Genomic DNA, 24,946 nt, shown 5'->3' with positions numbered 1-24,946 from the left:
AGGCACAGCGATGGAGGCAGCACTTCCCTGCCACCAAAGCTTTGGGTAATGCACAGAGAATTGTCCCCACACCTGGGGATCTCTGGCCAGATCTTCCCGTTGGACAACACAACTGCAGGGGCTACAGACAATGCAGGAAACCCAGCTGGTCAGGTCCTCCATGCTGTGGAACTTCTCTTTTGTGGAAGGAGTAGTGAGAGATCCTTGGGGGTTTGCTGTTATTTTTATTTGCAAACAAATGTCCCTGCTTGATGGCATCTCAGGTGACGTCCACCTGGCCCCAGGGATGTGAGGATGCATCCATATTAGCCTTAAACTTCAGCCATGTCTGGAAAGCTAATGGCTGCCAAGATGGCACCAACTCAAATGGGCTATCCTTACCCCACCATGTGGGATGGGTGCCCCACAGAGGACACAAGGACAGGGAGAGGGATTTGGACTCACTGTCACACTCAATTCCAGCCACCAAAACTTCTCTGACCCTCCATCACTTCAAGCGCTCTGCAGTCCTCCCCTCAGACTAGCTCTTGGAATGGTTTCCAGCCACAGCAGACCTCCCAAGTAAAGTTTTCCAACACATGAGACAGCATGACATCTGCTGTACCTAAGTGATACTTATTTTCAGCACAATCAGATAAAATGCCCTTCCTTGGTATTTCACCTCTTCTTTAGGGGTTGCGTAGTCCTGTATGGCAGTGCATTCATTCTTGCAAGAACCTAGTCCCTTTTAACTGCTTTAAAGGTCATAGATTGGTTGATTTAGAGGTTACTGATGGTGTCCAGTGTTTGTTCATGGCTCTGCTGGCCTGTTGCAGGTGTCCAAGTCACTCTAGACTGACGCCAACACACCAGAAGTATTTATATCTCCCCAGCCTCCCTCCATGGCCTTTGCAGACAAGTTAGCCCCACCAAGGAGCAAGGTTGGGTGAGCTTACCTTCCTTCAGCAGGGACTTCATCTCCTCCACTTGCTAGCAAAGCCCTCCTGTAGCTGTAAACAACATGTACAAATTGCCTGCTGTCCTCTCTGCATGCCTGTAGCCTCCTCTGGGCCTGTCCTCCTCCTCCTCTGGTCTTGCCATGCAAGGAAGGAGTCAGCAGTGAATGAGCCACTCTGCCATTTTGCTATTGTCCAAAAAGCCATTTGCATGTAGAGGAGCAAAAGGCTTAAGGAAGGCTGAACTTGCAGACACGCTAAGAACTGTACTCTTGTCATGTCATGTAACTACAAGGTATTTTTATATATATATATATATTTTTTTTTTTCTTCTGTTTTGATACGGTATTCTGTAAAATATCCAATATCACATAAGGATGGTCCTGTGTTATATTCCTCCTGAGAACAAAGTAAAACTTTGATATGTACTGAATTTGTGCCCTGAGGCTTTTATTCCAAGAAGAACATGGTCAAGGCTGTTTGCCAGTCTCTGCCACACATGCTCCCATGGGGATTCTCACACTGTCCCTCACCCTGATTGTTTCTCATCCATGACCTGTGCAGTTTCATGGACTGAGACAGACCCCCCACCAGCCATGAATACAAATTGCAAAGAACGGCAACAGATCAGATCCTGCCCTTTAATTTTTTATAGCCTTAGCACATCGCTGAAAATAGGGGTGGTGGCAGGAGGAGAGTGCAGCAACCTGTACACTGAGAATAGCAAGCAAATGTGGGTTCAACTGACATGCTGAAAAAATAACAGGTATGTGACTTTTGCTTTAAAAAGGGTGATAAACCAGCCCCTCCCCATTAGTTGTTGTACTGAGGGAACACGTCTTCACAGCAGAGGCTGTGCAGCAAGCACAGACGGGAGCTGAGGCAGGCACGCAGCTCTGCCGGGCATCTCTGCTCTGCATCATAGGCTGTGAGAACTCAGCCTTCGGAGACAGCTAAAAATCATGGGCTCTGTTTCCTACCATGTGCCTGGATCCAGGGCTGAGAGCTGGGTTATTGATCCCTATTTTTCTATGGCACAGAACTGACATAACAGCACCAGCCTCCTCTGGGTTGACAGCGGGGAGAAGGGCGGCAGGTCTAGCTCACCCATTCACGAGTCTGCTGACATTTCCAGAGACATCAGAGGGATGATGGGGTTGAGAGATAAAAAGCAAAACTGAGGCATGGTCCCCTGAGCATTAAACCATCATCTGTAGGATCTGAGCCTAGACAGCTCCAGGGAAGGTTAAAAAATGTTGCTGCTTTGTAATAGACCAGTTATAAATACTCCTCCTCCCATCAATAGCTCTGCTGGGAAATCCCCAGCACAACCCAGCTCTCGTCCCCTGCTCACCATGCTGCTGTGCTGCTGAGTGCCAACCTCTCCTGCCCGCGGCCGCTGCGGCTGCTGCAGGCAGGGCTGGGAATGGGCAGGGGAGGAGAGAAGTGAGAGCAACAACAATGGGCTTTGCATTTGCTGGCACCTCACAACCTGCCAGAGTGGTGAGAGCTTCTCTCCAGGGAGACAAGCGCAAAGACAGCAATTTATCAGTCTGGCTGTGGCGAAAGGCCAGCAAAATGTCTCTGGGTGAGGTTTGCCCATCCTTGGCTGCATGTTAGGGGCAGGCATGAGTTGTGAGTCAGCTGTGGGAGCGTCCAGCCCTGGACAGGCCAGGGGGACAGCTGGGACCTGGCCAGGACCCATGGGGAGAGAGACTATCCTTCATCCCTCAGCTGCCTTACCCAGGTTGGGCTTACTGTCCCCATACCACCCCTCACCATCACTGAGAGCTGAGCTGAGCCATGGAGGCTTACTCCGGGCTCCAAAATTACCAAAAGCCATGAAGAGCAGCACTTGGAGGGCAGTTTGCTAAGAAACAAGTGGGAGATGGACACAACTGCACATCAGAGCGGGTCACCCTGGAAGGAGCCCAAAAATGAGGCTGTGGCTGAGAAACCCCCATATGCATGGATGTCTCCAAGTAATAGGTAAGGAATGAAGGGGCTGTGTGATAAAGAGGGCAGATGTCTCCAAGTAATAGGTAAGGGATGAAGGGGCTGTGTGATAAAGAGGGCAGAGGAGCTTCAGACATGCATGCACAGGAGACAGGCAGCTAAGCAGGCGACATCAGGGAGAGAACCATGGAAAAAGCAGTGTATGCACATGGGGCCGTGGGTAGGGAAGCGCGAGGTGTGTGCAGAGGGCATTGCAGGGGAGCAAGGGGTGGCTCTGCCCTTGTAAAAGAGCAGAGACACAAGCACAAAAATATGGACTCCTGTCAGGGATGTGGTCTTCACCGTGACTGGCTTCCCAGGCAGAGGCAAGGGAGTTCCCTCTCAGCAGCTGGGTGGTTGGGGAGGCTGCAGACAGCCAGATATGATGACTGCGGCTGGGAAAACCTCAGCATGGAAAGAAGAGGGCTATGGGCAATGGTAGTAAGAAACTTGGCCATGTCTCTGTTTTATGACATAACGCCAGCAGGGAGAGGGCGAGCTGCTCCCAGAGTGGGGAGAGCTGTGCAGGAGGGAATGATGGAGTCGGTCCAGGCTGAAGGGTCAGCCACCTCCTCCCCAGCAGAACCTCAGCTCTGGCAGCTGAGCAAAGAGAATCCTCCTCCAGAAGGACAGGTCCATTCAGGCACAGGACCCTTTGGGTCCCAAGCACTCCCTCAGCCACGCTTTGCCAGCCAAAAACACTTGGCACATCACTGATACTCACTTCGAGGGGGACCAGTCATGCTGGCTCTCCTTCCTGGGGAAGTCCCTGCTGGTGGCACCAAGCTGGTCCCCAGTCCTGCTGCTGTGACATCACTGTCCCCCAGGCAGAGATGGGGGCCAGGCGGGGTTTGAGAACTCACAATCTGCATTGTGTGCATCTCCAGTGCTCCAAGATGGGGAAATCACAGTAAGAGATCAGCTCATCCACAGACCAGAACCATATCCACATAGTGTATGGTTTGGGGGACCACGCTACAGGGAAAAAGCTGTGTACAGGGATTCAGGGGGAGGGCATTCCCCATCTGGGGAGGGCTCGCTCTTCCCAGTGCTGTCGGGTCACTGGTTCCAGTGCCTCCCAGTGCAGTACCGAAGATCTCACAGCTCCATCTGCTGGCTCCGCGGCCAGGGCTGCAGAGGCTGCAGAGGGAAGGTGCTGGGGAAGAGGGAGAGTTGGTGAGATAAGCTGGACAGACAGCTTAAAAAACAAAACCCACATGGCCCCTGGATCACACAGGGTTTTCTTGTTACTTTGGGTTTTTTTAACCAACAGCCTTCAGGTTGCATATATGAAAGAGAATCTTACACCAGCCAAAAAAAAGCAAACCCACAGTGAGGAGTGTAAAAGGCCCTGGAGGACACAGCAGGGAGGAAGCACCTGAGCGGCTCTGCAGCCGGGGCTTGATGCTGTGCGAGCTGCACCAGCTCACAGTGTGTGGTGCCAGTGTCCACTGGCATCTGCTCTCTGTAATTTTGCTGCAAACCTCCAGCTCTAGGTGCCCTTCAGCTGCCTTGGGTGCCCAGCTCCACCAAGGCCAAAGGCAGGAGAGCATCGGGGTGTTTCCCCAAAAGCTGAGCCCAGCTGGTGGATGAAGGCAGCGCCCCGCTTCCCTCTGAGCTGCTCACACGTACTTAGAAGAGGCTTTGGAGAAATTAAAAAGCACAAATGCAGGGGGGTGAGGAGAAAGGGCTGGTTTTATTCTTGCAAGTACAGTCCAGTCATTGCATGGGGCAGCTGAGGGTCATCCTCATGCAGAATATGTCCCGTAAGAAGCTGTCAGACCCACCAGGCTCCCCAAGGCTCTGGGACAAGGTGCTTGGCTGAGGCACCCCAGTGTGTCCCCGTCCCCTCTCGAGCTGGGGAAGGCTTGCCGTGACATGAGCAAGGGCTGACCTTGGGCACCCAATTTTCCAGGCACTGCATCATCCACCCCTGGCCCCATCACCCCTGTTCCTCTTTGTGAGCCACAGCTCCCACTACAGTATGGTGAAATAAAGCAGGGAAAAGAGTACTACTGCAAAAATACAGATAAAAGAGATGCTGATCCAGCAGCAGCGTTTCCAGGGGAAGTTGTTGCTGACGGTTGAGGAGTGGTGGGTTGGAGTTGCACAAGGCCTTGTGTTCTGGTGTTCTGGGGTGCGATGGGTGCTGGTCTTGTCCATACCTTCCAAGGGCTTCCAGGCATCTGACACCGTGGCCAGCTTTGCCTTGCTGCAAACGCCGAGCTGGCACCCCTCGCAGCGGGCACTGTCGTGCGGCCCCGCCACCAGTGCGTCCACCACAACTTCCAGGAGTTTGGAGGGCTGGATGTGCACACCATAGCAGTACTCAAGGATCTTTAGCACCAGGTTGTGCAGGAGCCTCTCTGTGGTCTCCAGGCTGAATTCGGGCTCCTCCAGTTGTGGGTTGGGGCAGCGCCTGCACGCCTGGCGAAAGGCTCGCATGCACACCATGCCCCAGCCCCGGTGCCGGCGCATGTGGAACAGGACGTGTGCTTTGGCTGAAGACCACTCGTAAAAGCACTGGGAGCACTGAAACCTGCCAGGGCAAGAGGGGACCAGCTCATCCCGGGCTCCCTGCAATGAGCCAGCAGCTTGTCGTGGAGTCAGTGGGGACCAGGGCAGACAGGGCTGGTGGATTAACTTCCCTCATGCAAGCGTTACACCAAACGGTCCTCCTTGTAACAGCACGATGCTAGTCTGAGTAGTTCAACACAGATGTGAGCTAAGGGCTGGCACCAGCATTAAAGATTTTAGGAGCCAGGCTGCTTGCTGGAACCCTCCCCGGTCTCCTCTCCTAGTCTATCCCAGCCCCGCTGCCAGGAGCAGGGGTCTTTGGGGAGAGAAGCATCAGGCACCAGGTCTATTTGGGGCTCCATTCCCTCATCCATGCTGCCTCATTACAGCTCAGCGGAAGCCAACGTCAAGCCTAGGTCCGGGGAAGTCAAAAAAAAACCCAAGAAAAATAGAAGGAAGGTGTGGGTGGAGGCTGCAGGGCAGGTGAGATGTTTTGAAGAGTCGAAAGGTGTGTAACCAGCAGCTGTTCATCTTGCACAATCTGCAAGGAGCTAAGGTCTACATTTGCTGCCACCTGGGCAAGGTCTCTGGTCAATGCCCGGGATCCTACTCAGGGTGGAAGCAGTTGGGATGGGGCCTCTCACCAGCAATGCAGAGCCACAGCTTCTCTCTGCTCCAGGACCCCGTAGCCTGGTGCAGATGCAGGGACTGCTCAGGCATCGCCCTGTGTCCTAGCAGACAGTGGCTCTCCTTCTCCTCATCCCCTGGGTGCAAACCCAGCAGATTTGCCTCTAGCATGGTGCAACTACCCCTCCTCACTGGGGGAGCTCTTTGACACCCACAGGGAGAAACTCTGGGCAAACACCAGCAGCCCTTCAGCCCTGTGGAGCTGTCGCACTCCTCTCTCCTCCAATTGCCATGACTTTTTTCTAGTCTGGCAATAACCCACCAAGCTTGGAACAAAATGGGAAAACCACTCCCAGCCTCACCTGCTTCCAAACTGCCCCTTTCTTGTCAAAAGCTGTTTCCTGCAAGCAAACTCTGAGAAAGGCAAAGGTCTGCATGGCAACCCATCAGCCCCAGCCCTGCTCCCACAGGGACCCGTCCTGCAGTCCCCTACCTCCCAAGTGCACGGCGCTGCACAAACTCCTTCCATCCAGGCTTGAGGACATGCACCTGCAGGGTATCATCCTCCTGAAGCGTCCACGGCTCTATTAAGCCCATGTCAGCAATGTTCTTTGCAAAAATGTCCTGCCAAGTCTTCATGGTCCCACCTGGAGCTGGAGAATAGGTAGTCACCGTGGTCAAACTTGCAGCTTCTGGGTGCCAGTATGTGTGTGCAACTTACTTTTCCCAAACTTTTCCTCTTCGCACAATGTCTTTGTGCTTGGGGAGGGGAACCTTTGCTCCCGCGTGAGCAGCACCTCCCCATCCTTATCCCTGTGTCAACAGGCTCTGCTGACGCTGCACCAGAGACCGGCCAGGTGAAAAGTCCCCCAAAGCAAGAACAAGGTGGGTATCCCCAAGCCCCACACATGTACCCCCAAGCCTGCTGAAGCCATGCTCTCATGATGCTGCTCTATCCATAGGCAGAGAGGTTGGAAAAGCAACCAAACCCCCTGCCAGGACGTCTGTGCCCATCATTGTCACAGCAGTGGGGGTGAACCAGCAGAGATTGCAACCAGTGTAGATATGACGGAAGCGAAACCCACCAAAAACACAGGACTCAGCAGCTGATAAAGCTGCAGGTAGCCTTATCTCTCTCTCGATAGCTGCCACCAAGCACGGGCTGTTTTTAGCAACTTTCAGCCAACTCGAGCAGAAAAAGGCCTGATGTGAAACTTCAGGGTGGAAAGTTGAGGACGACGGCACCACACGTAAAACCGAAAGAGCCAAGGTGTGCTCTGTGCTGAAAGCACCCAGGGAAGGTATAAACAGCAGAGCCGGAGCTGCCTGCAGCCCTCTGCCCCCCAGCTCACCCCTCTGCAGGGGCGGGTTCCCTAGGACACCCCATGGAGAGCAATGGAGGACAGCAAGCAGGTTAGTTAAGATGCCAAATGATAACTGGTCTTAAGTTAGAGGAAGATCTGCAGCTTGACAAAACAAGCTCAGCTTGCCATGGAAGTAAAACCATCTCATTTAGCATGAAACTTTCGGAGGAGACTGTCCCACATACAGAGAGGGCACAAAATGCCCCAGAATACCTTGGAGGAAATGTGCTTGGTGGCTGCTGAGGATGAACCCACCATGGAAAGTTATAGCAGCTCCTTGTGTTGAGTGCCCAGAGCTCCACTCAGGCTCCCAGAAGCAGGCGGGTTTGATCCAAAGACTGTAGGATATTAAAGCCTGCAGTAGGACAGACCTCCGTTTGGAAGGAAAAAAAATAGCAAAAGGATCTAAGCATTGGGCTTAAAGCACTTCACATTGGTTTCAAATGAAGTATGTCCTCTTCTGGCTTGACACCCCAAAAGCCCAGGTGCCCCAGACAGCAGCTTCAGCAGCTGGCCCTGCCCCAGAGGCAGCTGGAACATCAGGATTGCTGAGGATACAGGTGATGGCACTTGTGGCATCACAAGAGGGGCACGGCAGCTGCCAGCAGCAGGTGGCAGCAGCTGTGAGGTCTGAAGAGTCACCAGCCCATCAGGCTCATCCTCCAGATCCCAAGAGGAAGACAGACAACATAGATAAGTCCCAGTAACCACAGGCTGGCAGGGAGCGTCTGATCTTCGCTGCTGGAAGGGAAAAGTCAGCAAATCATTAGTATCAAGAGCCCTCCAGGACCTTCACAACATATGCTGCCCCTCCTGTGAGAGCAGAGGGATGTGATGAGGTCTGGGCAGACCCCATCATCAGCTTCGAGGTTCTTCCCTGCTTTGAGGTCCTTTCACCCTTAATTAAATCTTAAGGCTGCAATCTGAAGCAGGACTAGAAGGAAGGAAAGGTGATTTCCTGGAAACACAGAAGCCAATCAAAGGTCTACAGGATCCTTATGGAGAGCTAGCAAAGCCCTAACCTGTGGAGAGGACGTGAGTCACTGTCTGCCCAACAGCCTTACCATGGGGACATGGGGTCCCACCTGGACTGGGGCAGCGCCCTACAACCAGGATGGTGAAGGAGAGGTCATCCCAACAGTGTTTCCAGTGCTCACAGGTGCAGACAAGGGGACAACCCTGGCTCTGCACCAGTGCATGGGGAAGAAGAGGTGGAGCAGCAGATCTCCCTTACCCCCCCAACTCCTTTGCCAGAGCACAGGGCCCCCATTTCTATAGGTTCGCTATAGAAGATCCCCTCATGCACCTCACCACAGAGAGGTCTTCAGAGCAGCAAATCTCATGCAGAAAGCTGGAACAGTGCAGTGCTTGACGTCGCTGTGCCACAGCATGGTGTGATGAGCCATCCACAGCAGGGTGACATCCCCGTGGGCCCCTCTGTGTTAGGAGCTGAGATTTGCCTGGGGGTGACTGAATATAGGAAAAACCTAAAGGTTTTGAAATCTCCCCTTTATTTTGAGGGCAGTAGTGCCTGTGGCACCTTGAGCTATTTTGGGGAGGAGGAGGAGCCCCCCGGGGAGGCAGCCCTCTCTCCTGGCACTCTCATATTCACCCAAACAAACCGATCACTTCATCTGGGGGATCTGTGGTTTCAGCCCAGCCCTTCCTCCCCGAGGCTGCTGCTGCAGGGCAGAGGGATGCTCCCTGCCAGGGCAGACACTGCTCCCCACGCTGCCTGTCCTGGGGGACACGTGGCTCGCTGGGGGTCTGGTGGTACCTCTGGCATGGGAAAAGGCCCCTGCCTCCAACACCCGGCTCTGATGGAAACCAGCCTCCCATTACGTCATGGCAACACAACTCAAATCATGACTCACGATGCGCCGAGCCCTCGGAGTCATCTCTGAGAAGGAGCCCAGCGCTGGTCCCTCTATTAAAGCCTTTGACTTGCTTTTACTAAAGGGACTTTCCCACAACCACCCACAGAACTGAAATTGCTTTGACGTCCTGTTCCACTTCGTGCACACCTCCCGGCTATGCCCCAGCACCTTGCTGCTTTTCGGCACCCAGCTGGAAGCAAAAGCTGCTCCTACAGGTCCCTGCACAGCCCAGCCTTGGCAGGGACTGGGGACGAGCCCTGTCCTAGTCTCGGCACAACCCTGGTGGGTTGGCCAGACCTGACAGGGACAGACCCTGTCAATCGTCTCCATGCTGCCACACTGGTCATGGCTCCTCCATGGGATGCGTGAAGGAGGCGAACACAAGGTGCAGCCCGGGCGGTAATTTCCCTGCTGCTTTAGCACAGCCTGAAATTAATTTTTACTTCATCTCCCACCCCCAGGTGAGCCACCCAGGCAAGAGGAGGAAGGTTTCCCAAGGTTTCTTATCCTCCTCTCCGTTTCTCACTGTGTGTCAGCTTCTCCGTCACATACCCCTCCAGCACAGGGAGAAAGCACCCACACTGTCCTGCTTGGCCCATGTGCCTCCCATCCCTGCTGGGACATCCATACCTTCCCTTTGGGGTCACCCCATCCAGGTGGCTCCATCCTGCCAGCAGTCCCCAGGAGGGGCAGAAAGGGACATCCAACCCTGGTCCCCAGGAAGGACTGCAGGGCAGGACATCCCCTCAGCAGCTGGAATGCCGTGTCTGTGGGCACAGTAAGGCTTGCAAGACAGATGGACTGCCATCTGAGCAACAGGGCATAACCCTAAACACTTCTTTGTCTTTCACCGCTTCTTCATACCAGGGCTCTTTTCCCCCACCACGAAGATTTCTCTCATCTTTTCCTGCATTAAACATGACTAAGTCTTTTCCATCAGTAATCCTTTCAGGGAATTTTTACTCTTTTCTCCAGGTTATCAGGATGAATTTGACTTCTAACCCTCCTCCAGACAGCCCCTACACCCTTCCTCAATAGCATGTTGCCTTCATTTGAGCCATGCTCCCCCAGAAAACCCCTGTTCAATGCCATCATGAGCTGTTGACAACTGCTGATAGGACATAGCTTCTTGGGCAGCCATTCACCCATAGTGGCAGAATTTCCCGTTTCCAATTTCCATTGCTTATGAGAATGTCACGTAAGGCAGGACAAAGATAGCATCGCTCCTGCTTTCTCTGCAGTACCCAGTCCGTCACCCTAATGAAAAGAAAATTAGGTGGTTTGACATAATGTGTTCCTGGTAAATCTGTGTTCTCAGACTCAGTGCTGCCCTCTCGGTGTTTACTGCTTGGTGGCCTTACTAATTTGTTCCAGCAGTTTTCTGGGTACGGAGGCAAGCTGACTCATCTACAGTTTCCTGGATCCTCTATTTCCCCCTTCCTTGAAGCAGATGGTGAATTGGGCATCTGTATCCTCCTGGTACATGGTGAAACCCTCCACCTCTAGAGACAAGTGACAACTAACATTCTGTGATTGTAGGATCCCTTCCAGGCTGGACTGTCTTCATAATCAAGCCCTTAGAGGGTCCACCTGTCCCAGGGTGGATTTGAGGTAAATGGGGCCTTCTGGAAATCGACATATGCCCAGGCTGGACTGTAGAGAGGGGACATTGCCCCAGTGTCCTCTGGACTTTGGGGATGGAGAGGGATGCTGAGCAATGGGGAGAAATTGAAAGAAGGAGGTGGCTGTGAAGATGTGAGCACGTACCACCCCACATGGGTTTGGGCTCCTGTTCATCTGGTGGGCCTTGTGATGGTCCCTCCAGGGGTAAGAAGAGAGCTCAGTCCCCTCTGTCCTGGTGCCATGGGTGGTGGGTTTGCTCTTGGGAGCTCACACCTGGCTGGGGGGCAGAGGTTGTCTTGCTTGCCCCGGTGCCCCAGGATCCAGCCTGCCAGCATCCTCCTTGAGTAGCACAACCTGCCAAAGTGAGGAGGAGAGAGAGGGAGAAACCCTGGAGCCAACTCAAAGCAAAACCAGAGAAAGCAACATGAGGGCGGCGGGAGGAAACGCAAATGTTCTGCAAACCTATGGCGGGTTCAGCAACAGGCAGGGTGAGGCTTTCGGTGGGACAGGATGAAGGAGATGCTGTGGGCCTGTACCCCTCAGGACACACCAGGGCTGTGCAAGCTGGCCGTGGTTAGGGGTCCCTCCCACCAATCACCCATGGCATCCACCAGCTCATCCCAACACCCAGATCCTCCACAACCAACAGTCACTTTCCCAGCAAGTCAAGGCCAAGGCAATGCTCCCACACAAGATCAGTTCCACCCGCAGATCATTCCATTAACTTGGTGGCCAAATAACCCACAGATTTGCCGCAGCACCTGCAGCCCAACCTCTCTCAAACCAAAACATGGCTCTGAGACCTCCCAGTGACCAAGACAGTTCTTACTTGTAGCAGACCTTACTGCCACACGACCCGGCCACCCCTTCTCCTCCCCAGCATCTGCAATGTCCCATTCTGCAGGAGTGGTGCTTTGCTGCTCCATGACATGGCTCACCTTAAAGACAGTGCCACCAGCAGCAGGAGAGGACTTCATCTCTATATTCATCTGCCTGCCCAGTTTTCTTGAGACGCATTTTAAGTCTCAGGTTTCTTTAAGGGGTGCTTGCTCACGCAGTCTTTCAATCACCTTTAATCAAGGCTGGAGTATATAAGGAGCCAGGCTAGCTCTTAAGCACCTGTATAGGGTGGGTTTTCTTGTCAAAGGCATATATCCAACTTCCCGCAGATGCTGACAGGAATCAGTCCCAGCTCTCTGAGGTCTTCCAGAGGGTTCTGGCCATCCTCCATCAGTAACACACCAGCATGGGTCTGGAGAGGAGCTCTGCTTTCCAGAGCTCCCAGCTGCATGCAGTCCTGAAGAGCTGACATAGCATTTTGGCACCATCAGTTGTGGCAGCCACTCCTTGGGGGACCACCAGGTATCGGTCTGTGGTTGGAAGCAATTGCTGCAGCTGCCAGACCAGAGTGTGCAGGAAATGCAGCAGCTTTGGTGACCACAGCCACCCCCTCAGCTGCACCCAGGACCTGGTGTGGGAGGAGCTGCACCATGTGGATGGAGGATCTGGGGGGCTGTGTGTCTGCAGGGGTGTTCACGTATTTGGCACACAGTAGCTGTGCAAATCTGAGGATATGCACATAAATTTGCATGGGGAGTTGTGTGCACGTTTGCATGTTCATGAGCATTTGCGTGGGCTTGCACATCAGTGTGCACAGCCACCTGGGCATGCTTGCTCTGGCATGATACAGGGTAGGGGGGGAAATGGGAACCTTCCCGGTTTGGCTACTGTGCACTTGTGAGCACAAACCACAGGGGAAGGGGCTGTCAGGAGAATTCTCCTGTATTTGCATCAACAATGCTGGTAGGAATGAGATGGGCAGGTCCAAATCTATACCCTATCTCCTTTGGCCTTTCAGGAGTTGTTCCCGGTGATGGTATATCCTGAGAACACAGAAGAGTTGGGTCTAGGTGTTATTCAGTTTTACAGGGTCTTGTTCTTCTCCCACTTGCACTGCTGTGAGCCTCAGTTTTCCCAAAATGGGATGCTGTGGACCAGGCTGAGGTCCTGCTTTTGTGCTGCCAGTGGCTCTGAGGCACAGGGATTAGCCCCAGTGGCTGTGATGCTGCAGGTAGTGAGGTTTAAAACCAGAGCCAGGTGGCAGGGTCTGCCTAACCGCTCTGCAACACACGTCCTCTCCGCAGCCTAAACCAACGACCACTAAAACCCTTCCACCCACATCCCTACAGAGCCAGCAAAGCAGCTGCGGCAGGAAGGATGTACCCCCAAACCGTACCAAGCCCATCTCAACCCAGCCTCTCCTCTGTGAAGACAAGGAAAGCCAAAAGACTTGAGGATGTCAGGTCAACCCTCCAGAAAGCCTGATGCAAACCTTAGTGTCATAAGTGGAAATGAATTTGAGTTCTTGCTGAATTCAGAGTGGAGAAAAGGGACATAAGCCTGGCAGCTGGTATGAGTGCAGTGGTGGACTCTGATAATGGAGTGACAGGCATGGGAAGGAAGGATGTGGGATGGTGGAGCTGGGAAAGCCAGAACTGGGGACTTCTCAGCAGGGGAGGTAAAACAGCTTCCTCCAGATCCTGCGCAGTGACCCCAGGAAGACTGAACTACTATCAGCACACTGGAGGGAAAGTCAAAACCGTGGGTGGCTTCTCTTCTAGCTTGCACAGAAAGACAAGAGCAGCTCCTGCACATGAATGCTCCTGGCCCCCCCATCCCTGAGGAGGATGCTGGAACGTGGGGGCTGACACCCATCTCAGGGCACTGCTTGGTTTGGGGATGCTCAGCTGGGAAGCTTGAAACCAGCATCCCATCCTGAGCTCATCCCAGCCTTGATCCTGCTCTGGCCAGCACAGCCAGTGCTGTGTCCAGCACAGGGGAGTGTAGCTTGGATTTCTGCCAGTGCTGGGCACCCTGTCCTCCAAACAGGGATGGGAGATGATGTCTGGCAGTTTGGAGTATCCCTACCACTCCTCCCACACATCCCCAGGTCCCAGTCTTGCTCCCTGCAGGGGCAGGATTGCAGCCTGGCTGCTGGGGGGCCAGAGTGGCACAGATGCTGCTGTGGGTTGGGTGTTCTCCCATCGCAAATGGCAGAAGGAGATACTTTTGCTACACCTCCGAACTCACTGGATGGCTTGAGAGGCTCCAGCCAGCTGCAGACCACCATCCACTGAGAGGGGAAGCTGTTCCTGGAGGAGCCACGGATGCAGCCAGGGGGGTGCAGGAAGGGCTGAAGACCCAATACCTCTGCTGCCCGAAAGGCAGGACGGAAAATATGAAGTGGGGCTTACCTTCTCACTGATATCGCATCTGACGGGAAAGCCAAAAACAAAACTGCTGACTGAGCTTCCAGTTCTCGCCCGCTGCGGCTGCCTCCTGCCTTGGCTTTCCGCGGAGCTGAGCCCAGCCGGCCACTGCAGGGCTCTGCAGGGCAAGGAGCAGGGCTGCTGCTCGCGAAAGTGGATGTTGTGGGAGTTACAGCACTGCCCGTGGTGGCTACTGGGGACTGAAGGGGCCACAGCGTCCACTGTCCTGCTCTGAGAGAGGGTGAAAGCCATCCCAGGTGGATACGCATCCTATCTGGTCCCCTCTGGAGGCTTCTCAGGGATTTTCCAGCCCCCACAGGGAACAAACTGCAGTGCCTCACATGCCTCACCCCTTCTTCCAGCAACTGGGCTGGCTCCCACAAGGCTGCACTGGTTTTACTGGGGGTAAGAGAAAAAGAAACCTGCTGACAGTACCACCAAAGTGTGATATGCAAGTGACTGTTCTCGGTTTCCGCTGGGTTTCGTGGTCTCCTGCCAGGTCTCTGCTGACTCCAAAGCCACTCCTTACTGGGATTTCTCCCCTCTCAAGCAGTTGTTGCATCTTTCTGTTTTAGTTTCTGGCAAGTGGCATGGCCTCAGCACCACTTTCAAGAGGGAAAATGGAAGTTTGGAGCCAGAAAGCTGTACTGAGCACCATGCCGTGACCTGTGCTCTCTGGCTGATGGCAGCCAGGTCCCCGGCAAGGCAGGGATGCTCATCCCCGGCTGGGTGAGCACCCCAAGATCAGCCTGGTAAGGGGGGCTTGGTTCGCAGCTGCACCTGGGGGCCAGCCTAGAGAGGGGAAAGAGGAAAAAGAGCGGTGGCTTCTCTAAATTATTAAGAGCAGCTTTGTGGAAGAGCGGCTTGCATATCGCACAGAGCGGCCCAGGAACCACAACAGAAGGTGCCGCCTCCCGGCTCTCGCCTGCGCTGCCAAGAGCCGTTATTTGCCTGCCCACGCGTTCGCCATCACGAGTCAACAAACTCCACAGGCATGAAACCCTTTATTCACCCCCAGGGCTAGATCCATCTCCCACCTGTGGAGGGAGGGGTGCGGGGGTAGATTTCCCCTCTTGTAGAAAAGGAAAGTGCCTGGAGAGAGGAAGAAAAGTAGCCGCCTGCTTCCCAGGGGTTTCTTTAAATAGCGGTACAGAAGACAGTCTCTGCCCAGGGGAAGGAGAAGCCCTGAGTCCCAGGCTCCCCCACAAGCAACATCCCTGGGTATCTACTCCATCTCTGTCCTCCAGCTTTTCCTCTTGCAGTTGTGCTTTGCTGTTTGAGTCAGACCCAGGCGAGGGAAGCAGCGTGGCCACTCCAGGGAGCCCCGGGTGAAGGTAGAAAATCAAGACATTATGTAAATCGCCTTCGGCACAGTCCCATCAGCATCACTGCTCTGCCCTAGCCCAACATGTGGAGCAGCAGGAACCTTCCTCATTCCGTGGTACCCACCCCACGGCCACGATCCTGCCGTGGCCAGGACTGTCCGCTACCAGCTCCAGCAGCGGTGCCTCCACTGCTCTGGTCCTTGCAGGCTGGATTTTTCCAAACTGCAAACTGGGGTGGGAGTGAGGGGCCGGGGCAGCCTGTCCCTACCGAACCCCAGCGAGGAGGGACCCCGGCCCTCAGCAGGGCTGTGACTGCAGCTGCCGAGTCCTGTCATTCTTGTGCTTCTTCCCTCGCTCTGGTGTGATGGGTTTCTCCTCTGGGAAGATGATGGTGGCGTATTCAGTCTGGTCGACCAGCCGAGTCTCAGGCAGCACCTGAGTGCACTGATCCCGCTGAAACTCCAGAACGCCATAGTCCACAGTGGACACAGGCACCACGGGGGGCTTCTCTTCCTTCTGCAAGGAAACCATGTCCGAATGATTCATCATCCAGAGGTATCCACCATCCCCAGCACAAGCCCGCTTTTTACAGCAAGTGCCAAAACCAGCTCTGAAGCATCCCAGGAGAGTGAAGGTGATACAAGGCAGAAAGACGCACAGACCTGGGATAGCATTTGCTCAGAGAAACCAGACCATGAGCCTTGGAGTCACTACTGAGGTCATGGGGGTCTCAGCTCTCTGCCTCTGCAGGCAGGGGGGCTTGCTGCCTGCCTGGCTATTAAAGGCAGGGTCATGATAGGACACCTTTTCCCACATCTCCATCAGGCTCTGAGCTGGCACAGAATGCATGACAAGAGCCCAGGATTGAGTTTGCTCAGTGTGGAGAGGGGAGAGCAAGGGGCCAACCTCCTCACTAACTTTCAGCTACCTAATGGTGTTGGAGAAGTCATAGCCAGACTCCTGGCAGCGACCAGCAAAAGGAAGAGAGCAAGAGAAATTTTAGCTTAGTATAATGAAGGGGGGAACATTTTGTCCCATTTTCTACAGCAACACAATCCACTGTCAAAGATAACCCCACTTTGAGTAAGGGTTGGACTACAGGGGTCTCATCCTATCTCAGGCAGTTTTTTGATTGTGATGGGGCTTTGATACAGGTGCAAAAAAGCAGTTGTAGCTGTGCAGAAAAGATTGAGCAGCATCAGAGAAGACAGGAGAAGCGAGAAGCCTGTGAGAGCTGATAAAGGGAGGCTCCACACCCCAGCGATGCTGCAATGCTCCCTTGCAGCAGGGCAGAGCATCAGAGACGGAAAACTCACCGCTAGCACGTTTTCACTTGGCGGTTTCTGCACATCTGCAAAGTAACACATTTGGTTAGAAGATACTTGTGTTCCAAGACAGCACAAGCATCTGGGGCTGGGGCTGACCAAGCCTGCACATTCTAGGAGAGCCCTAGACACCACAAACATTGCACCACGCTTCGTCCTTCTCCACTCAGGATCTAACACCATGAGCATTACAAGGACAAGTGACATACAAAGTCTAGGGCTTAATCGGGATTAGTGGGGTTCAACTTCTTGGGGGGTCCCCTCTGGGAGAGCCCCTTGGTTGCCCATGATGTTAAGATACCATGCTAATAAGTGGTTCAGAGCCACAGCATGTGGCCTGGGAGGTCTGCAAAGGGCAAGCATGGCCCCAAGCATCCTTCTCCTTTAGGCATAGAGATACCTGTCCCATGGGGACACGTCACAGCTAAGTTTAGCAGGTTAAACCTGCCCATGTACCCCAGGGAGCTGCAGGCACATGGCTGCCCCTGTGTTCAAGCTGGATTTGTTGGATAAGCATCAGCCCATGGGGGATCATACCTCCTCTCCTGTATGTGACGGTGAGGTAGCCAAAAATCAGCAGCACAACTGCCCCAGCTAGCAGCAGAATGCCCAGGAGCAGGGCCTTGAAGTGATCTGGGGGATTGCCTTCCTCCATCTCGGGCTCATTGGTGGCGTTTGTCTTCTCAGGGGGTGCTGTAATAGCCGTCCAAAAAAGAGGGAACAAAATCAGTAGATCAGGTCTGTAAAATGGCTTCTGCAGTCCCTGAGAAAGTCACCATGTGAGCACAGGGGCTGTCCCCGGAAAGGGCTCAGTCCCTGGCAGGCTGTCACATCCCTCCAGAGGCCCTGAATTTGGGCTGACTTGGGCAACGTTTTGGCCGTGTCCCATTCCTTCCCATTGCAGGTGGAGGGGATGATGCCACGCTGCTGAGAGCTGGGGTGCAGGGGGCCAGGGAACCGCATGACCCCATGCCCAGAAGAGCCCTATGGAGGACACGGCCTCCCCAACCTTCCTAGCTGCTTCTGCGTCCTGGGGCCAGCGCAGATTCAGCTCACGTTGGGAGGAGATGTTGTGAAAGACAGTTAACTTTCGCAGTGTTTTTCCTTTTTGTAAAAGGCCATCTTCAGCCCATCAAAGCCTCCCGCCTGCCAAGCAAGTGCATGGCATCTCTTCCTGTGAGATCTCAGTCTCCCACACCATGGGGCTACCAGACCCTCCCAGCGCATGATTTACAAGAACAGTATCTACACCAACACCAGCTGTTCAAGGGCTCTGAGCCCTGGTTGTCACCTCAAACACAAGCCCTGTTCCCTGATAAAGGGGCTGTTCAGGTGTGCAGGCAGCTCCCTGTGCTGGTCTCCTGCCTCTATCCATGGGCAAGGACTCACTCCTCCCCACAGCATCACTGGGGATGCAGCCCCAGCAGGATGGAGACCTCCTGCCTCAGGGCCAGATCTAGCACAGTGCAGATGTGTGAGGACAGCCTGTGTCCCTGGGCGTCAACCAGGCACGCAAAGGAAAGGGGAAAGGGCAGGGCTGTGCTCTCCTGACCCACACCAGGACCCCACCCCGCAGGGTACCACCTGCCTTGTGCCCTGGGGCTGCAGTGTGCCTAGAGGAGCCACAGCACCACAGGACAACACCAACAACCTGTCCCCATCAGGACAGCCCCCAGGCTGACCTGTGACCACCAGATGGGATCGGTTGCTTTCCATCACTTTATTGGATTCAAAGAAGGCGATCAGCCCACAGTAGTAGGAGCCTGAGTCATTCTGGTGAAGGTTCAGGATCTCCATCTTGAAGGCAGGAGTGTGGTTGGTGGTCAGGTACTTCTCTGTTATCGTCGGGGGGCTGTTCCGGCTGATTTCTGCAATTTTTTGAGCTTGGCTGTGGTTGGTCTCCTTGTACCAATTGAGGCTGTACTCCGAGCCAGAGTTGTTCTCCATGGAGATGTTGCAGAAGAAGGTGGCTGAGCTGCCTGCAGGGAGAGTTAGCATGGCTGGGAAGAGGGTCACTGTTGGGGAGAGAGGAAACAAGGAAAACACATGGTTACAGTGCGCACAGGTCTCAGACACAGCCGTATCCCCCACGCAAGAACCAGGAATGCAAAGAGTGCGAGAACCCGTTATCACCCTCACCAGCACCCCATCCCATGGAGAGGTGATGGGCTCCTCCATTCCAAACCCATAGGCTCCGTGCTTCCCTCAGCTGTTTCACTCTCAGCTCCTGAAGGGAGAAGGTAAATCCCCTAAATCCTAAGGGGATTTACAAAAATGTGCCAGCAGCTGCTTGCGAGCCCAGCCCCGTGCCATCACCAGCACCCAGCTCACCGCAGCCAGGTTCTGGGGCTTGCCAGCAACACAGGCAGCTGGATGCTTGGCCAGTCCACAGCATCACCCTGGATCACGGGGAGGTACCCCAGACCTCAGGAGGTACTCAGGAGGTCTCTCCCCTCCTGAGTGTCCCCAGGGGTAGTAACTGGTTAAGTTAAGTGGTTTCAGTAGAGTAAATTGTGCTCTGGGCTACCTAAAATTAACCCAGAACACCTGTAGCGGGCAAAACAAACTTAGGAGGTTGTACTATTTTTAAATCTATGCTGTATTTTAGTGTCTGAGTCATCTTTCCTCCAGCTGATGTTGCCTCTGGGAGTGAGCAGAGGGACCGAGCCCTGGGCCAGGGCAGTGCCCCGCGGTGCAGCCCATCCTGCCGGGGGGCTCCGGCTCTGCCCCCTGCTCCATGCTGGCAGCACAGAGCAGGCAGGTGCTGCCCAGAGCACTGTATTTGCCACCTCCAGCTTGAGATCAGGGCAGAGCGACCTGGAGCTTATGATGCCACCCTTTTCCAGCTGCTTGTCCCCTCCTTGCATGTATGTGGGCAGCCTGGCACCCACCCTAGGGATCTTGGCCAGGCTTGCCGTGCTGTTCCCAGCACAGAGGACAGTTGGCCATGGCCGCAGGCCCCCAGCCCTTAGCACTAGCCCTGTTGCTTCACCACACTTCCCTGCCCGTGATCCCCATAGGTTCATCCCCTTTGGCAGCAGGCATGCTGCATATTTGGGCCAGGCTCCCAACGTCTCAGCTCAGCCAGCCCCATCCAGAAGGCGGCTACCACATTAACTTTCGTTTGGAGCAATAAAAAGCAGGAAGAAGCATTTCTCACACGAGTTATCTGAGCAAGCATTTCAAACTGCCAATGCTTCGAAACATGCCTGTCGTTAAGAAATTTATCTTCCTTTTTTAGAAATCACCACCGATGGCAGCCCTAGGGCTTGCGGACAGAGTCAGAAAGTCCCTCCCATCTCTTCAGCACTGGCCTGAGACCGTAGGACCATGACCTCAGCATCACGAGCCAGAAAAGGATCTGAAACAATTCTTCTAATAGATACAGGATTAGATGGAAAACTGGGCTGAGAAATGGCAGATGAAACCAAACAGGAGAAGGGAGGGAGGCAAGTGCCTCAGCTCCCACAGGCAGCGCTGGCCGCAGCAGTGCCCAAATCGAGAGACGTAATTTTTGCAGTGTTCTGGGTTATTTGTGTTTAACAGGAAACATTCAGCAGGCTTGGGGCTTTGCTTCCTACCCAATGCCACTGCCAGCAATGAATGAAGCGCTCAGAGGAATTCTGAAAGCAGAGGTTGAGTTTACATGCTTCCCTGTATCGTCTCAGCACCAGAGGTAACATCTGCTCCAAGGGATGCCCAGCCCTGCGACCACCCTTGGGGCAGAAAACACCTGAAGCCACCAAGGAAAGAGCTGGGCTGTGAGGAAGGGATGTCAGAGCTTCATCAGGGCTCTTGCTTGCTCTGTCTGGACTCACCCCTTCCCCTCCATCTCCCCTTCTTCCCCAAATTTCACCTTGAACAAAACTGCACACAGTACCCTGGCTGCCTCAGGGTCAAGCCCAAACCGGGAGGCGCAGCCCGAGGGTGCAGCCCGAAGCTGTGAGAGCCAGAGCAGAAAACCCCCAGACCCTGCATAGCACTGGCAAACTGAGGCTTTCAACCAGAGTCTCAACACCGAACTCCAAATACAGCCAATGTGCCCACAACACAGCTCCAGCGCGGGTACCGCGGGCTGGGGACTTGTCTCATTCTCCATCCTTTAACCCCATTTCTGCCCCAAGCATCCCCATTTCCCTTGCTTCAGCAGCACGTACCCAAAAGCTTTGGGTTTTCTTGCTTTCTTGATGCCAGAGCTATTTTTAACTACAAAGCTTCCAGCCCTTAGACATTTTCCACCAGCTGAGAACGACATGGGCACCGCGCTCTGGTACCTACCTGGGCGGCAGCCGGCCAGCATGGGGCCGCAGCAGAGTAGGATGGCACAGAGGCTGGTCAGGGCCATCTCCACGCTGCCCCACATTGTCTTCGAGGCAGCTGAAGCCATGGCGAGCTGGTCAGAGGTGTGTGGTGCTGTACGGTGCTGTACCACCCCCGGCTCTCTCTGTGTTTCCTTCCCCACAGCGGTAGCTTGTTCTCTGGCATGCGCGGCAGCTGGGGTGGAAATGAAACGTGCCTATCTCTGCCCCAGAGGGAAACCCGGGCTGCCTCCCACCCCCGGCTTCCTCCCCACGGAGGCAGAGACCAGCTGAGCTCAGCCTGGCCCCTTCCCCTCCCCACGCATTCCCACGCGAGGCACTCGGCTACTGAGCAGAAAGGATGGGCACCTCTGAGCCCACACCCTTTTTGGGGAAAGCTCCCAGGGATGGAGCAGGCAGGGACAATAGGGGACGTGTCCTCAACTGCAAGTCTGGGCCATAAGTAAAAGAGCTGTCTTGGGTTCCCAGGCACCTATGTGTGCTCCCATTGGGTGTCCATGGCAGTGGGGTGTTGGGGGATGTGTAGCACTGGGCAGGATCTGAGCAGCCATGGGGCACCTGTTGGAAGGCTGCTCCCACTGGGAAGGGATGGGAGAGGAGGGAGAGGAAGAAGAAGAATGGAGAATGGAGAAGCAAGAAGGAAAAGGAGGAGAAAGAGAAGATGAAGGAGAAAGAAGAAGGAGAAGGAGAAGGAGAAGGAGAAGGAGAAGGAGAAGGAGAAGGAGAAGGAGAAGGAGAAGGAGAAGGAGAAGGAGAAGGAGAAGGAGAAGGACATGAAGGAGATGAAGGAGACGAAGGAGATGAAGGAGATGAAGGAGATGAAGGAGGTGAAGGAGGTGAAGGAGAAGATGGAGAAGGTGGAGAAGAAGATAGAGAAGTTTTGCCTCCTTAGGTGTTTTTGTCCACAGACAGATTTGCAGAGAGCAGGGGCAGGTGCCTGCGGCTAGGGTGCTGTTATTAGGGTGACCTTTACATCAGACTTATTTAATTTCTCCACCGATGATATTCCCCGCTCACCTGCTGACTAATATTCGCATAGGAAATAACCAAAGGTGAAAGCGTGCGGTGGCTGGTTCCTCTGCTTCTCTCAAACACAGCGTCAGTGCCCTGGCAATTTTGGATAGCATCAGGGGAAAATTATTAATCGGGGTGAAACATGTGGTTCTCATGATGATTTCATTATTTTCCGGGCTTTCAGAAATGAGCTGCGGGGCTGGAGCTTGCTCACCTCTCACTTGCAGACACAGCCCCAGCAGGTGAGCAGTGTGGGGGAGCCACCCTTAATTCAGGATGGCCAAGGAGGGGGGTTCTGAGCCAGGACAGGCAGGGCTCACCTTGGGCCAGGGGCTTGATCTAGCTTGTCCTGGATCCTCTTTCCGAGTTTCCTCCTGGCACTGCATCTCATGAACTTTTGGCCCTGCATCTCATGAACTTTTGGCCCTGCATGGGCCACAGAGCAAGATGGAAGGGCTGTCCCCTCCTTGTCACCTTTCCGTGCCACCTGGCTGGAGCCTCCTGCTTGGCAGGGTGGTAAGGGGAGCGCTCTCCACCATGTTCAATGGTGCTGGTGGGCTCAGAGGTGGACGTCACCTCTTCCTTCACAATTTCCTACCTCCCCATTAAAAAAAAAAAAACAAAACCAAAACCTAATTAAACGAAATTGAATTCCAGAAACTATGGAAGCTTACAGCAAGGAGGCTTTTCCACCTCGAGGCTTTGTGTCCCCAACTGGCGACACCAGGCATCTGGACCGGGTGTGGGGTGGTTCGTTTGGCACTTGCAACATGTTTTGGTTTCTAGAGGCGGAAGATGTGATGGGAGATCTCACTGCTGAGATCTCGACTCACCAAGCCATGGTCGGCAGGAAAAACTGGCTCATCCTCTCCGCCCCGCACGGCAGCTGAGGGCTCTGATTAAAATCATAGCATGAACTGCTCAAACTTTCCAACACACGCTCAAAACGGGGTGTAAGTTGATACCTGAGGTGGAGAGAACCTGTTGTGTCCACTAGAAACTAGTGGTTGGTAGAGTTAGACCGTACAGCAATGTTTTCGGATGCTCAGCGCAAGCCCTCTGGCATCACGCTGATGGAAAGCTTGCTCTTCCACAAGAGAGAGAACAGGGGGCTTTTTGCATGGGGTAGTCCTCTTCTATCTGGCCACTGAAAGAGCAAAAGGAGGGCAAAAAAGGAAGGAGAAATGCGTGAGAAAGCAGTTTGTTCTTCAAAACTAAGAAATGGGAACTTCAGCGAGCACATCACACCACTTCACTGAAATACAAATGTCCTTTTTTTCTACAACACGAAGGTGGCCCAATGAGTCAACAAGGGTCTCACCAATGCAGCTGAGACCCAGATAAGGCTGTGGTCTCCTGCAGCCATTACTGTCAGGGCACACAGGTATCACCCTGAGCAGTCACCTCAAAGGATAGAGGATCAGTCCCAAAAGGGCTTAGAAGCATTTTGGGTGTTTAAGTAGCACTGAAAATTTGAAAGATGTGCAAGTAAGCAATGACCAAACACCTTGGATGTAGCTCACTGAAGCGCATGGAAGGCAAAGCTTCCCAAATAAGATGGGGAATACAAGTTAACATGAAAAGGTGCTGAGGAAGAGATTATGATCTGAATTCACATCTGTGGGTCTGACCCAGGCAGGAGGCAACAGCTGGGGCAAGAAGAGGAAATGGGTAATAGTGTTTGCAAATAAACACGGAAAGCATTGAGGTCTGTCAGATACTTCTCAGAAATTAGGAAGGCCCCTGCAAACGATTTGCATGAACAACAACAACATCAACGCCTGACCCTGTGGGGAAAGGCAGCAGCCCTGGGGAGGGGGTGGGGGGTGAGTAAGCAGTGAGTAAGCGGAGGGATGGAGCGGAGGCACAAAACTGTTCCTTTAGCAAGCGGAAATCTGCAGGGCCTGGGCAGGGCAATGGTAACTGTGATGCAAAGGTGCCACAGGGGTATGGCATGGGGTCACTGCCACCTTCAGCAGGATAGCGGGGTGCTGCTCCAGCCAGTTGGCAGAGCTGATGCCCAGCCCAGCATTACCAAGGGCTCCGATGGATCATCTCTGGACAGCAGTGCCGCTAAAACCCGTGGAAACCTGGAGCTGCTACTGCTGCTCAGGTTCTCAGCAACCTGCCCACACTCAGTGCAGGACCTGGCGCCAGTTGGAATGCATCCATGCATCCCAAGTAAAACTCCAGCAAACACACCTCCTGGTGCAAACTCACACCCGCCTGGCACCCAGGGACACCTCCAGGCAGCACCCTGCCCACAGAGCCGCAATCCCAGGCACCCCTAAGCCCTGCTGCACGTCCTGGTGCTCTCCAGCCCCTCACCACCAGCAGCAGCACGTTCGGCCCCAGCTGCACCTGCACGCTGCCTCCATTTGAAGCTGGGTGAAGCGTTTGGGGACCTTTCTCAGTGATGTCACCCGCTGCATGCGGGAAGCGCGATCGTGGAGATTGCCACATCAAGATAAAGAGCGGAGGAAGCAGGATGTCATCTCTTCAGGAGGGGCTGTCATACCAAGCCATCCTTCGCTAGCCTTCCTCAGGACAGACAGCAGCTGCCGAGAGGGCGAAGTGCACAAGGTTGTGACTGGAGGAGGACATAGGGGAGCAACATTTTTAGGCTTTTCTGGAAGTTTTAAGGTCCTGGAGGCAAGGCGCAAGGCTGCAATCCCCCTCTGCTCTGCTGCCACCTGGACCACGCAGGCACCCCATCCGCAGCCGCTCCAGCCCATCGAGCTCCGGGCTAGAGAGCG

At 54.1% G+C, this 24,946-nt stretch overlaps 2 protein-coding genes across 2 annotated transcripts; both read right to left on the bottom strand.

Annotated features, from left to right (window-relative positions):
* Positions 1-4,552: 4,552 nt before the first annotated feature.
* On the bottom strand, positions 4,553-6,713 carry LOC308043539 (receptor-transporting protein 3-like; the record flags this gene model as incomplete). Its single annotated transcript, XM_080349696.1, has 3 exons — positions 4,553-4,572; positions 5,096-5,469; positions 6,568-6,713. 3 exons carry the CDS (start codon positions 6,711-6,713, stop codon positions 4,553-4,555), a joined length of 540 nt encoding a protein of 179 aa, XP_080205822.1.
* A 9,116-nt stretch (positions 6,714-15,829) lies between these two features.
* Positions 15,830-21,244, bottom strand: PDCD1 (programmed cell death 1; the record flags this gene model as incomplete). The annotated part of the gene is made up of 5 exons (XM_080349771.1): positions 15,830-16,048; positions 16,849-16,883; positions 17,395-17,550; positions 18,540-18,872; positions 21,136-21,244. The coding sequence occupies 5 exons, from the start codon at positions 21,242-21,244 to the stop codon at positions 15,830-15,832; spliced, it is 852 nt and encodes a 283-aa protein (XP_080205897.1).
* Positions 21,245-24,946: the final 3,702 nt, after the last annotated feature.

The sequence above is a fragment of the Nesoenas mayeri genome (assembly GCF_963082525.1).
Source record: "Nesoenas mayeri genome assembly, chromosome: 9".
In the NCBI taxonomy this organism is placed as follows: domain Eukaryota; kingdom Metazoa; phylum Chordata; class Aves; order Columbiformes; family Columbidae; genus Nesoenas; species Nesoenas mayeri.
This window is presented reverse-complemented; position numbering and strand designations above follow the sequence as displayed.